At 41.5% G+C, this 14,942-nt stretch overlaps 1 protein-coding gene across 2 annotated transcripts in view; it reads right to left on the reverse strand.

The window, feature by feature from the left end:
* Positions 1-14,942, reverse strand: part of PPP2R2C (protein phosphatase 2 regulatory subunit Bgamma) — a gene marked incomplete at its 5' end in the record, with an annotated part of 144,565 nt that overhangs the window by 49,012 nt on the left and 80,611 nt on the right. For both annotated transcript variants that reach the window (XM_082282446.1, XM_082282445.1), the window contains 2 exons: positions 4,228-4,393; positions 4,978-5,075. In XM_082282446.1, the coding sequence (XP_082138572.1) occupies positions 4,228-4,393; positions 4,978-5,075 (264 nt within the window). The remainder of the gene's footprint in view (positions 1-4,227; positions 4,394-4,977; positions 5,076-14,942) is intronic.

Consider the following 14,942-nt stretch of genomic DNA (forward strand, 5'->3'; position numbering starts at 1 on the left):
TTTAGAAGAAAAGACAAGTAACTGTCAGCATAGGAATTCTGAATGCAGTTACTCACCTTTCACAATATATTCCTTAAAGAAGTTTTTACAGCTTGGTTTAGACAGGTCCTGTGCTGAAATAGTCTGGGTCACTTCATTCTGCACATCCAGAAAATGTTGCCAACAGACAAAATACTCATAAAGCACATCCCATATACTCACACCGAGTCAGGGGTTCCTGGCAGCTGACAGACTGTGCAGAGCATGTAGAACACATGCTGCTTGTGTATGCAACCTGGCAGCTTGCAGGTGGAAAAACCCAAACTACTCCATGCTCACTGCTGAAGCTCAGTTTAACAATTTGACTTGGCAAGGAAATAATCTCAGTATTAAAACCAGTTTGGCATTAATGCCAGTTTGCTAGGTTATAAACAGCACAAGAACAGCATGGAGTACACAGCCAGACCAATGATGCCTTTCTGGTCCAATGTGGGAACGGGCAGTGGTGCATTGGTGTAACATCAGGAGCCCCTGCAAATGAAAGGCTGTGTAAAAAACGAGGCATTTCTCCCTCCTAATGGGAAGCAGCTGAGAAATAAGTGAGGGAAAGTTAAAAAACCCCAACCAAGCAAAGAGAAATGTGTTGCAATGACAAGAGAGAGAAGTAAGGAGAAAAAATATATTAATCTTGCATGGAATGGAATAAAATCTAGACTCTTCCTTTTTCATGACGGGTGAAACATATGATGAGAGAGTAACGGCGTCTCTCAGTTAGCAAAGCGCCTCTGAATCCAACAGACATGTTTTAAACATTTCACACTGTGTTTGTCTTTGGGTTTGGTTTTTTTTTGTAGAAGCTGAAGCTGCAGATTTCCTAATGCTGATTGTCCACTCCCACTGTGATCGATCTCCTAACCTGCCAACTCTTAACGCTTCCTAGACTGAAAAATCAATGCCAACTCTTCTCCTGCAAAAAATCTGTCCCTGAAATTCTGATGGTTGTTTTGCTCATCTGCTTGTGGAGCAGCCAAAGTCTTTCCAAAGCTTCTGCCCTTCAGCTGCCACCACTGATTTATTAACCCCAGTTCCTGCATCGTTTCTGATTTTATCCCACTTTCTTCCTTTACCCTTCTTTCCCCAAGTACATAGCAGAGCATAATCATTTCCCCAGTGTGGCTGATCAAAATACTCCTTTCAAATGCTAGTACAAATCACTTTAAAGACAGGATATATGAAAACATGAATTGATTTGCATTTCTTTAGCAAGTTTAACTTTGAACTTTTTTGTTTCAAAATCAGTCCCTCCCTTACTCATTTTTTTACGATTATGCATTTCTTAACGATATTGATATGCTAATACACAAGCAAAAAAAAAATCAGAATACAATTACAATCAATCTCCAGAACAAGAGGTTAGTTTAATCTGCAACTAAAAAGCTCCATTTAAATATTCAATAAATTTCACTTGTATTGTATATCATGTTAATTAATTATGAAAAATACACATGGGTCATGTCATGCACTTGGTTTTTTTGTTACATGTAAATAGTGCCTTCCTGCTGATCTAGTCAAAAGAATTATAAATATAGCATTGTAAAATGAATTATAAGAAAAAACACAAACAATTTTCCATCGTTAGACTTGACTGCTATTAATAAATCTATCCCTTTCCTGAGTGAAAACTATTTTATTAGCAGTTAAGGATATCATGTGTTGGTTTTCTTCTCCTTCATCCACTTCTGGACTTTAAATACTCCTTAGAAGTTTTAAGCATGCCTATATTTTGAAAAATATAAAAAGAATAGAAACATTGCTGTGAGGTTAAGCATTCTGTCTCAAGGGTGTTGTGAAGTTAAAATTAACTAACGTCTGGTAAGCATTCTGAAATCCTCAGATGAAAGGATCTGTATGGGCCAAATTCTGATCTACCCTATGGAGCTCACATTGAAAGTGGCCCAAATGTATTCTGGTACAGAAGACACCAATGAATCAGAAAAAGTTGTTATTATTATACTACAAAATCAGTTCAGTTTACAGTGCAAACTACAAATTTGCTAACTGCAAGCACTGTAAATCCACAGTGGGATTTGAAAGCCTTGGTGATTTCCTTCCGTCTCCTAAAGGCTCCATTAATTAGGATGCCACAATCGAAGCTTAGCTGATAATTTGTTGAAAACGTGGACTGGAAAGGAACCAAGATTGCAGAAACAATTGCAGAATCAACTTCAGACAGAAGTCCTCCTTGGAATGACAGAAACAGATTTGGGCAGTTGCAGACCTGCCAAGTCTCATATATTGAGGGTTAGATTTAGCCTGACCCTCCCCTCATGTTCCTGAACAGCAGGATGCTCCCTCCAGCACATGCAGTGGGCACTGTCCACCTGAGCATGCAGAAGGAAAGGATGCTGTTTCACAAGTCTCATTTTTCTGCAAAAAACCATGCATTAGATTCTAAATTACCAGAGAGCAAAATATCAAAGATTGCATTAAAATAGCAGGCTCAGAATTTAGTAAACAAAGATCAGTATTCAAGATATTTCTACAATCTGTCCAATGCGAGGATGTATGACAGGTAATGCCTTCAAGTTAGGAAACATGCCATTATCCTTTTTTATAGGCATGGAGTTGATATACATTGTCAAAGGCTTCTCCCAGGTAATCTGTAAGGCAGTGAATAATTCAACAAGGGCTGTTGGTACCTGAAGTTAAAACCACCTTTAAGAATATGCCAGGAGGTGAATATTCAGACTTCAACCCTGCTGTGCCAGGAAGCGAGGAACCCTCCTTGGCACACACAAATGTTTTGCAATTCAAAGCCAAAATCCAAAGCCTGTGCCAGTGGAACCATTTCTGTTCTCCTCACCATAAAGAGTCTGCTGGGATGCCCCAGAACTAAGGGGGAAAAACAAAGTACTTTTCCAGGTCCTAGGCTTCACTGTTGGTTGAAACTGGATTAACCACAGCAGCACTAGGACTGATTCTTTCTTTCTTTCTCCCCTCTCATGACAGTATGAACGAGAAAACTCACATCATGGTCTATTATCTATAACTCTAAAAGCTGAAAATCTGAGGACTTGGCTGTACTGCTCTGCGTTTCTAAAAACAAACTTTAAAATGAAGAGAGAGGTTTAGTTTTAATAATCTGCTTTTGTATCACAAGCTTGGAAGAAGCCATTCTTAGTTATCTGAAGAAGGAGGGGTATTTTGACCAAGGGAGAAGAGTAGAAGTAAACTCCCAAACTTCATAAGGTGACTAATCATTAAATTAGCATAAATCACCTGTCTGTAACAGATGTTTCATTCCAAATAACCAACAGTGCCCTGAAAAAGTCAAAGACAACTTTAAGTAGAACAAACTACAAAATATTAAAAAATTACTGTCTACTTTGAATTATTGTAAACATTATTTAATGCTATATATTTTAATGTGAAGCAATTGCTTTGCCCTAAAGTGTCAATTCACAAAGATGAGATGACACTATGTTTTATCAGCAATTCCCAGTTACCCTCAAACTTCTACAACAAAAAAGTCTTTTCTGATTACCTTTAGATCTAAAATTTAAAACCAGGTATTTTATCTCATGCATCATCTGCAGTAATAAAGTTTGTAGGTGTCTCAATGCTTCCTAAATGACACTGTGCATGTTAGGTTACACTCAGTTTTGACCCGAATTTCACATCAGAATATCCCCTCTTAGTAGTAACAGTACCTTCTTTATTCAATAGGCCTTAGACATGCTAGAAATGAGTCAGTATGAATATCCTATTATTATTCCTACTGTCTTCCCAAGATTTGTGTACCTCTTTAAAACTTAAATAAACTATTACGATAATGAATGAAAAGAAAAAGAAATTAATCTGTCACCTACATTCATTTACACATCTACAAATAATAAAAGTTATTACAAATACAGCAGAAAAAATTCTAAATTTCCCATGAAACACAAGCTGCTGAATAAGGTGATGCCTTTGTCACAAGATCTATTTCAGAATAGCACTGCATATTAATAGAAAAATGGATAGCTCTCTAAACATCTATGAATAATCAATCAAAAAACCCTCATGATTCTATGAATAAAATATACAAACAACAGATATCAGAAGCAGTATGACAGTCTTGGTAAACTCTGAAAGAGGAAATTACTAAAACAGTAGATTAAAATGAGCAAATATATACCGTCAGCACTAGAACACATAGAGCAAATACTGCAAATACTGATATGTCCTGCATACTCTCATCAATCTCACCATTTGTTGATAGAAGTGAGTGAGCTGCATTTTGCTGTGGTAACCACTTGATCTTGTTTATTTTTTCTTCAATCTCCAAGCTCTTCAGATAATCAAATTCAGGTTCATGGCTCTGGAAAGTGCTGTAAACATTGTACTCCCCCTGATTGTAAGGCTCATTTTTACTCTATGGAGAATAAAACAAAATGTTGTTTATGACAGCAATATATCTTCATCTCTTAGGAAAGGTGTATAAGCAGCCTTATAAATATAAAAATATTGAAAATGTAATTTAATTTCTCACTTAAAACATTATATTGACAGATTTGTTTCAACAAGAATGAAATTTCCTGTGAGTATTGAAACATTTAATAATAGAATTTTTGAAGAAATGTCAACTATTCAGGAAAGATTTCTACACAAGACACTGCAGATGGAGGGAATTTACAAGTGGAACATAAAGGTAAGCGAAGGTATTGTTTAAAATGGAATGGCACCATCAGGCAAAAGCTATTAAAACAAAGCAAAGTAAAACAAAAATAACCTCTTTTTTTTTCTTATATTGGATTTTGGAGCTTTGAATCATTTTTGTTTGGGACAGCAAACTTAAGAGTTAAAAATCCTTACCCTTTTTCATTTTCTCTCTAAACAGGTGGTGCTCTGTTTTACTGAATCTTGAGATTATAAACAAGTTTGTTAATTCAATTCAAGTATTAAAAATTAAGCCAGGTTTTATCAGGCTATTAAGGACTACATTGGTGACTCACATACCTCAGGTTCCCTTTGGAATATAACAACTCGACCCCCCTTGTCACCAGTAGCCAGCAGTTCTCCAGTGTGGTTGAACTCAACTGTAGAAATAATATCAGCTGGAGGAAGAAAGAAAAAAGGCAGATTTTAGACTGCTGCTACAACACAAAGTCACTAGAAATATCAGGCACTCCACAAAAAAATGCAACAAATGAGGGATTTGAAGGAATACAAATGAATTCACTAACACAAACAGGCTGCATGCCGTTACAATCTAAGGTAGCTACACAATGAAACAAGTGCAAACAGTAACCAAGCAAATTTGTGTTTCCAGCACATCTGCAGCGTGAGGGAGGAGAAGCTCTCTGGAGAGGTTATGCTTCAAGAAGAGCCATCTTGGGTGGCTATAAAGCTTTTTTTCAGTATTGGCAAAGAACAAAACTGGCCTCCTACTATATGCTCTAGCAAGGACGAATATAACATCAGTTCTCTTGCATGTATTATTTATTCCACAACCTTTCTGGTGATTTTAACATAACCCCCTAGCATGAGTTTTCTCAAATATATATTTGAGTCAAGAGTGCAAAAGCAAAGTACATGCAGCCTGTCCTACCACTGAGGAATGAAGGCGAAACCAGAACTGTTCACTGTGAAGTGCTGGCAAGAGCCCGTTCTAACCACTGTTTTCAGAAAATCCTTTCAGCACCGTAAAAATGTGTCATCAGAAGAAAAAAAGAATCTCAGTCTCTCTTTTCTGAATTCTCAGCTGCTTTTCCCTAAGCAATTTCATCAGTTTAAACAAGAAACCTCATCAAAACCTGAGGCCAGTCTTAAGCACATATTACTACACATGAGCATGAGAGGGAGAAAGAGGCTGTAGCAGCTAAAGAACTGGTTCTTCTGTTTGAATGACAGTACATGCTAGAATCATAATCCGCAGTTAATCCTACACTATTAGCATAATTTAAATTAAAATGCCTAGTGCAATAGTAAATTAAGAAACCATCATCTATACAATCACAGGCAAATGCAGGGTATTACCCAGAGATTGCATGTATGAATCCTCTATAATGATCAGTATTCACTCATCAGAAACATGGGCCAGATTTTAGAAGCGTCAGTAGTTAGGAGCTCCCCTTTAGGCATGAAAAGCTGCAGTTCCCAAACACGTTCATCATCCATCAGTTTATAGTGAGAACAATGAAGTGACAGTGGGCTAAGCTCTTTTGAAAACCTAGCCCCAAATGAGTTCACAAAAATTCAAAGGAATTGAAATAACAAGTGGATGTACCATTTACTTGATACATTTTATGAATTGAAAACATCTGTTCCTATTATTCTTTTAATAAACTAGCAGTTTGGTGTTAGACAGCTTCTGTTGCCAGTAGCTCTCATCAGCAACACAGCCATCAAAAGCCAGATTCTTACTCAAATATTATAAACTATTTACCATCTAAAAAGGAAAACTTTGCCCCAACCACAGTAAAGGAAAATATCTTTTCATTTTTTAAACAAATCTTCCCCATCAAATTCTTCTAAATCAAACCAGCATTCCGCCTTTATTTCCTCCACTACTCCATATATAAAGGAAGAAAGAGGAATCATAAATGGATATGCTGACTTTGAGAAAAATGGCACAGAGTATTTTGGGTCTGAACCCAAACGTAATGACATTTGATTTTTATGTGGACTTACACAGACTGCATATTTCATAGGTAATAACTACAAAAGCCTGAGACTCACTAAGGTATAGGAAAAGGAGAGAGACTCTGGTTATGTTTTATGATGCTCTGGGGCTTGGGATGGGTGGAGTTTGACCTCAAAAAAAAAGCTTTTTTTTTTTAAACCTAAAAATCTAATCAACTTTTCTGGCATGTGAAGTTCATTCATACTGCTTCCAGTGGAAGAATACTTCTTGGCTATTTTCCCCTTAACCTGAAGAGTTTGTACAGATAGGAGGTGTGGTCATCTGCTTATAAAATGATACGTGCATGATTTTACTCATTCAAAGCTGTATTTCACCCCAATCACACAGGCACAACTGCAGAAGCCTCATACTGACACTCCTTTTAAACTGAGGCTTATCTTAAGCATGCAATGGGCAAGAAGGGTAAATGCAGAGGGAGGAATGTGATATTTAAATATGTGTGTATGCATGTGTATGAGTCATGTACCTAAGACTTTCCCAACAGGTCACAAAAGAGTAAGACGAAGTAACTGCAAAAGGATGAATGGCATTTGAACTTATATGTGTGAATACACTTGCTCTTGGCCTGGAATACCTCCACAACATCACAAAATACTCTTCTCTTCAGTGACAGTGGTCATAAAACATACTGCACTTTACAGAGGGCACCAGTCAATGCCCAATAAAGTCCACAGCAGTATTTGCACAGCCTTCAATAATAACTGAGCCAGATTGAAATAAAACAGCTCTGCATTTTCTTACTATATCGCATTTGTCATTAAAATACCATGCACAGTTAAATGATTATTGTTTAAAGAAAAGGACTGTGGCCAGTGTGTAACAATGTTGTTCTGAGGCAAAATTCTGACCCCCTCCCAAGGTGTTTCTTCCAGATACATCTCTCCTACCTATTAGAAAAACTAATCCTGAGCTGGAAACTACCTATCATTTTCAAATTAACTTGTTCTGAAAAAGAGCAGATCCGATATTATGACCTTAGAGGCTATGTAGCTTGTTGGTAAAAAATTATCCTTGAATTGGAAGATCAGTTTTATTGATCCTGTAAATAACAGCTGAAAACAACAGCTATCTGTCCCCTGAGCACACACCACCACCCACCACCCCCAAACGTATCCAGCCAGCAGGTGAACATCAGTCATGCTGTTTTCTTACAGAGGATTAGCCAGGCTGGCTCTTCCTAAAACAGAGGAGGTAAGGACAGAATCAATCAACAAAGCTCTTCATACTCTGCTGCAGGACATTTCCCATAGTACTTATTAATGCTGTAGCAACATCAGCCACTATTGTCCCAATCCTACAGACTCTCCCACTCCAGAATGGCCCCTGAGCACACAGAGCAATTAATTCAGAGATTTCACCCTCTCCAGGATATATAAATGCACCACAATGGAAAAGCTGATGAATTTGCATGTACAGTAAGCCCTTGGCAAGGGATGGCGGAGATGAAAGACTCCTTCCAGCCTTCTCCTACACTACACCTTCCATATCTCTGCTGGCAGTGCCAAGCTTTCCACTAACGATTAGGATTATCACAGATGGAGATAATTTACCTATTAAGAATAATTATGGGTAACCTCATTGCCAAACGCTTACAATCAAACTGTAAATCCCATCTTTTCTCCAACATTAATATTCCTACTCCACTTGTAAATTTTCCATTTTGTCTATGCAGAAATGTATATAAATTTGGATTTAAAAGTCAAGATAGTCAGTATTTTCCCTCAATATACACATGCTGACTGAGAAAAGCAAACCCAAAACTTTCAAAAGACAAAAATACAGGCATAAACACCTGATTATCTGGTCCACATCCAGCCACAGCAAATTGTTCCAGTACGTACACTGCATTACAGACTTGAATCCTGAGACTTATTTTACATATTCACAGAAAGATATCACTTACTCTACACAGGAAGATATCACACTACTTTACAGCTTAAACTGTCAAGAAGCTTTTCCTGATCCAGCCTGAAGTATTTAATTCACTGACTCCTAGTCACCCTTGCCCTTTCATACCTCACTAATTCCTCTGCAGCTTCACAATTTGCACTCCTTAAATATTCTTAATGGCTATGCTGTTAATGGCTGCTGCCTAGGTTGATATATTCAGTTTTTGTGATAGATCTAAGTCCATCACTGTACATCTGGGCACATCAAGATAATTCAAGCTGATTGTACTGTCCTTTCCACAACTTCATGAGTGTTCCAGCAAGGATGCAGGCAAACAAACCCTAGAGCAGCCCTCCCTCAGGCTGAGTGCAGGGATGAAACAGAGCACAGGTTAATTTTGGCCTTATTTCACACCATTACATACTTTTCTATGTTCACCTTCTAGTCTTTTACAGCTTAATTTAAAGGAATAAGCTATTAAAAACCATACAGAACACAAACAGGTCCAAATACCTCTACAGTAAATTAGAAAAACCTTATCTATATAATCAATCTTCCCATCATTTTGGGGCACTCCAGCATAACAGCATGCGATTTTCCACCTAATATGCACTCAGTGAAGCTAAGTCTGAACACACTTACACATCTTCATATAGTCTTTTGATCAGAAACTTCAAGCAACTCTGTGGAAAGTTCAACTGCAATTTTCATGTGTTATTTTTACTAAGAATTTCTACCTTTCTGGAACCTTTCATCTGAAGACCCTGGTATATTTTGTTTTGCTTCAGAAGATCAGAAAAGCAAATAAAGTTTTGTAATTATTTCGTCCAGCACAGAAATGCAACTTTTTGAACAGCACAGCCCAAGTTTCGCGGGCAAACATCATGCAACAGTTCAGGGAAAAAAAGATCAGAGAATATGATATTCAACTGAATTCCAGGGTAATCCTGATAGAGAATTAAAGGACTTGGAATGGACCAGAACACTGGAATTAACAACAGAAGTCTTCTCTAAAAAAAGCTTTGAAATCCTACCAGTCAGAACAGGTCAGAACTTCTCATTAATATCACACCCACCATAGTCAGCACAGCAACACTGCCACCCTGAACTGACTGAATCAGCATCTGGGTCAGGTTTTTGTTGTGTGTGTTCCCAGTGGCTAGCAGGCAATCTTGTAGTCTACGTTATTTCAACCAAGTTCTGACCTGGCCTAACCTTGGTTTGTGAAATCCAATAAGATCACAGCACAATCTGGCATGGCTGCAAGCAATGTTCAGTCATACTGATACAGAAGTCCCTGAGGAGCACAATCTGGAAGAAACAACAAAGAAGCCTGCAACAAAGAGAACCATAAAACAAAAGGACAAATGGCAAATAAAAGAGGAGCAGCATTACAGTATCTGGAATAAAGGGAAGGCCAATACAAAGAGCTGTGCTGTCAGAATTTAGTCTAGACTAAGTGTTAGGGACCGAGTCCGGAGAGCTGGCCGGATAAACAACACGTACACCGGTAAGATTAAGCATCGTTCTCCCTTTATTGTTCAACTATGCAAGCTTTTATCTACTTTTGCAAAGATTCACGCCCAGTCCCTCTAGACGGCCTCCAATCAGCGGGGGAGCCGACCAGTGCATAACTTTGCCAAGGACTCTCAGGGCTGCCTGCAGCCAGGTGTTTTCCAGGCCTGCCTGCAGCCAGAGGCCTGTTCAGGGGCTTTTCCTCAGCAACCCTGGGTTGTCCAATCTTTCCAGGGGTATCATATGCCCCTGTTCCATAAGGAATCCCTCTACACATCCCCCGTTTTCTTTTTGGGCAACCCAGGTCTGGTCAATGATCTTTCGCAGCCCTGCTTTGACTCAGGAAAAAATGCACCCAAATACTATTAAGCCTATTATAACTACAAATAGCAATCGGCAGCCTTCTACTACCAAGGTACACAGCCATCCGGTGATACCCAGACCTTAAGCCAGTCTCCAATAGGGTCACCCATCTCCCGAAGGTTGTACAGGCCCTTCTGGAGGTCGGAGAGGTGCTTGTGAATTGCGACAGAGTGGTCAGAAAGATCCATACAGCACATACCCTGGAACTCTTCACAGTCGTGGCCGTGGGCTAATAGTAGAAAATCAGTGGCTGCCCTATTTTGTAATACCACATGCCTAATGCTAGTAACATCTGTGCTTAGCTCGTCAAGCATCTGCGAAGTTATGTTTAGTTCATCCCTCTTCGCCGCACCAGAAACAGGCTGCTCCACCCATCTGGGGACCAGGAAGTGGGCCAGCAGCCCTCGCCCCCTTTTTTCTTTGCACCCCCCCCATCAGTGCTGCAGCAATGACTTGTCCCTGCTTTTGCAGGACATTTTGCAGTGTTGTGGTAAAGGCAGCTGTTTGAGACGACTGCTCCACACACCTAGCACACATGAACATCTCGTCTACTCCTGCTCCCTGGGGCAGTGTGGCAAGAATCATCTTAGTTTGCCTATTAGCATTTTCAATGGCAAGGGTCTGGAACATTTGCTCCTGGAGCTCTTTGGAGAGCTCAGTTACGTCCTTCAAGGCTGCTGACAGACGGTCAATGAACTGACCATATGGCTCCAACAGCCCCTGTCGGACTGCCGCATACAGAGGAGACTTCTTCTTTTCGGGTACTGACAATAAGGCTTTGTGGGCAAGAGTCTGTAACAACTGATGAATGATTGTGGGCATGGTCAGCTGCGTCACTGTCGCTCCATAAGCCCCGCTCCCAGTTAGCACGTCAGCTTGGAGTGCATACAGTGGGTCTTGTGTATCACCTTGGTGTTTGCTAGCTTCTTCTTGTGCTAGCCGCTTCCACATTCACTCCCAGAGCAGGAACTGTGAAGGGGTCAACAACAACTGTGTGATGCTGATGCCATCATTAGGACACAGGACATCTGCTGTAAAGATAAGCTGCAAGATGCAACGTGTAGCTTCGGACCAGAGGCCGTGCATGGTGACCGTTTGCTTCACCTGCTGCAAGATCTCCCAGTCATGGGGCTCCCACCTTGCAGTGTCCCCCTGTATCAGTACAGGGCAGGCTAAGGCATCTACGGCTTGCCAATCTCCTTCAATGATTGCGTTACGGACAACTCCGTTCCATCTCCTTCACAATGGATCAGTCCTCGCCATCGGGGCTGATGGAGGCAATGGCTGCACATCCTCTTGCTGGGAGGGAAGGGCCGTAGGCCCTGTGCCCAGTTCTCCCAACGGGAACGGAGGAATTCTGGTGGCTGTCTTGACCGGTGGGTCCACGGGACGCCACGGTGCTGATAGTGTGGTTTCGCAAGCCTTAGCCTCCAGTGCGTCCTAATGTGCAGACAATTCAGCGAGCTTCTTCATGCATCATCTCTTGGTGCTTCTCCTCCTCTTGGGGCTGACCCCCGGCAGCCCTGGCTGACTCTGCCTCTGCTGGTGACAAAGCCATAGAGGCTGTTTTGCAGTCGGATGATGATCCACTGTCCAGTAGAGCCGGGTAGCGCGCTGCCATTTTCGGCCGGAAGCTAGGACTGCTTGCTTCTCCTCTGCTCGCCTGTGCCCCACCCCCCAGAGTCAGGAGGCTCCGCTTCCGCCTTCGCTTCCAGTTCTCCCTCAGGCTTCTGTGGGGTAACTTCCTTCCCCGCCGGGTCCAGCAGCTCCCGCAGCAAGCATACAGGTGCTGATGTCCCCTTCATTGGCCGACCCGCGGTCACTCTGAAGAGTTGTGCAACCCTGGACTCTGCCCTGGCCTCCGGCCGCCACTCCGTGAGACTCCCCTCTCTTTCTTTTCCGGTGCCACCACCCACCAGGGCTTCCATGGCTGCCGCGGCCACCTTCCTCTCTGCTTTCATTTCTGTGAGGGTATTAGTCACAGCTCTCCATGTTAATCCAAGAGCTTTAGCTTCTTTACCTTCCTTTCCACTCTCAATCGTGGACTGCCACAGTCTGTTTCCAACTTCCCACCACTCTTCGGTCAAAAACAAAAGTGAAGTGCATTTCAAAAACCCTTGTTCCCGGGCCCATATTATTAGGGCATGGAGATCTCCATCTTTTACAGTCTCGCCTCTCTTAGGCTGGCTAGGAGATGAGTGGCAGCCTTGTACTCCATAGCTGTCTTACCTGCGGGGCTTGCTCGGGCGTGCGAGCTCCGGTCTCCAGCACCACTCAGCTTTTTGCTGGGACACTCCCGCTCCAGCTCTCCAGGCTCCCCACCATCGGTGTGATGATTCGGAGTCTTGCCATGTTTAGGCGAACTGCATTTAAGCGAAATAAACTGCATTTAAGCGAGTAAGATCACTCGAGTCCCTGCTCGGGCGCCAGGCGTTAGGGACCGAGTCCGGAGAGCTGGCCGGATAAACAACACGTACACCGGTAAGATTAAGCATCGTTCTCCCTTTATTGTTCAACTATGCAAGCTTTTATCTACTTTTGCAAAGATTCACGCCCAGTCCCTCTAGACAGCCTCCAATCAGCGGGGGAGCCGACCAGTGCATAACTTTGCCAAGAACTCTCAGGGCTGCCTGCAGCCAGGTGTTTTCCGGGCCTGCCTGCAGCCAGGGGCCTGTTCAGGGGCTTTTCCTCAGCAACCCTGGGTTGTCCAATCTTTCCAGGGGTATCATATGCCCCTGTTCCATAAGGAATCCCTCTACAACTAAGAAAGAAAAAAAAGTAGGGAAAGAAAAAAATAAATGGAAAGAAAAAGCTTACTAACTTTTTTAAAGCTGAACTTTCCAAGATTTCCTCAAACAGCTAGAAAATAAAGTACGCAAAACCGCAAAGGTATGAAGGTCAGATGAGTCCTTTTCTGAAATTGCTGGCAGAGAGATCCTTGACAACTGAAAAAATTCCTGCTTGAAGTAGCAGTCTCTGCAAAGTGCATTCACTGTGGGCCACAGCAGTGTTATTCACCATCTTGGATCCAGGGATCGTAGGACATCAGAAAGCATCCTCAAAATTCAAGTAAGCACAGTGCAAACTCTCCCACATCACACCATCCACCTTGGCTGGGTCAGATACTTAACACTGAGAACCAACACACCAGAAAGCCAACCCTACTCTTGACAAGACAGACAAGACACAGCATCATAGAATCACAGTCATCAAGGTTGGAAGAGACCTTTAAGATCATCAAGTCTAACCATCAACCCAGCATTAAAACTGTAACCCCTAAACCACTAAACCACATCATCCAGATAGAAGTTCCTTGACCTACACACAAACTGCCTGATCTCCTCTCCAAGGCACCAAAACAACACAGGTTATGAGCACCAGCTGGGTGGCCAGATGAGGACAAATGAGAAAAAGGAAAGCACAAGAATGCAGGAGATGGAAAGAGAAGGAGAGAACATGCAAACATTAAAAAGAGCATGAGGAAGGGTGCGAAAGAGCACACCTGAGAAACTACATGCACACATGAGAGCTTAAGAAAGCATGAAAGGAAATGCTACAACAGAAAAGTAGTTTGAAAATAAGGATCTCTCTGCCCCTTTGCCCCTAGGATTATTTGTAACTCTGGTAAATCTTTAACTTTGTTTTTCTTCCTCATTTATTATGGCTTAAAGTCTGATGAGTTTGTGCTCGCTCCATGTTAGATGTAGGGACAATGCAAAACACAACAGGAAGCTGATTTTGGCTAAGGCAAGCCTTGAACACAGATGCTGCTAACAGCGGCAACAGTGGAAAAGCTTCAGGAATCACTGAAAGAAGGTGATCAGTTCAAATGAAATCCAGAGATTGGTGTCCACTACACTTCACATAGTTATTTTGTTAACTGGCACGTTGCCTAGCCTCTCTGCTAACACAGGCAAATATATCAAGGGCAAAAACCAAGCAGCCCCATTTAATCTTGTCATGCAAGAACAAGGTTTATCAGGCTAAATATCACCTTTCTTCCTGAGTACAACCTCTTCCTGACATGAAATCCAAAACCACACAGTCAAATGCTGAACAGGTCTTGAAAGACTCCTTGAAACATTCCTTGAAACATAACCCATTCAGCTAGGGATGGTAGTACATAAAAGTCAAAAAACTCCAAAGAATGGAAGCAACAAATTTTTCTTACTTCAAATCCTGGCAAGCACTGAGCTAATCTTTCCCTTTTCTTCATCTTTAATCTCCAACTTTGGGATTTTAGAAATGCTACACAAACACACCTTGGTGGCCTGCATCAGGCCTAGGTGACCATGAGACCACCATGAGACTGCTGAGTTTCACAAGTCCATTCATCCCCATCCTCAGGGACCAAGGAAACACCTTCCCATGATGAACATCTGAACATATGTTCAATGCTCACTCAAAGAGAAAACTTACTTGAAACAGAATCTAGAAAAACCAAACCCAAAGTCTTTACCCCCTCCATGAGTACTTATAACCACTGCGATTTATTCTTTCCAGCCTGGAG

The sequence above is a fragment of the Coloeus monedula genome (genome assembly GCF_965178545.1).
Source record: "Coloeus monedula genome assembly, chromosome: 5".
NCBI lineage: Eukaryota > Metazoa > Chordata > Aves > Passeriformes > Corvidae > Coloeus > Coloeus monedula.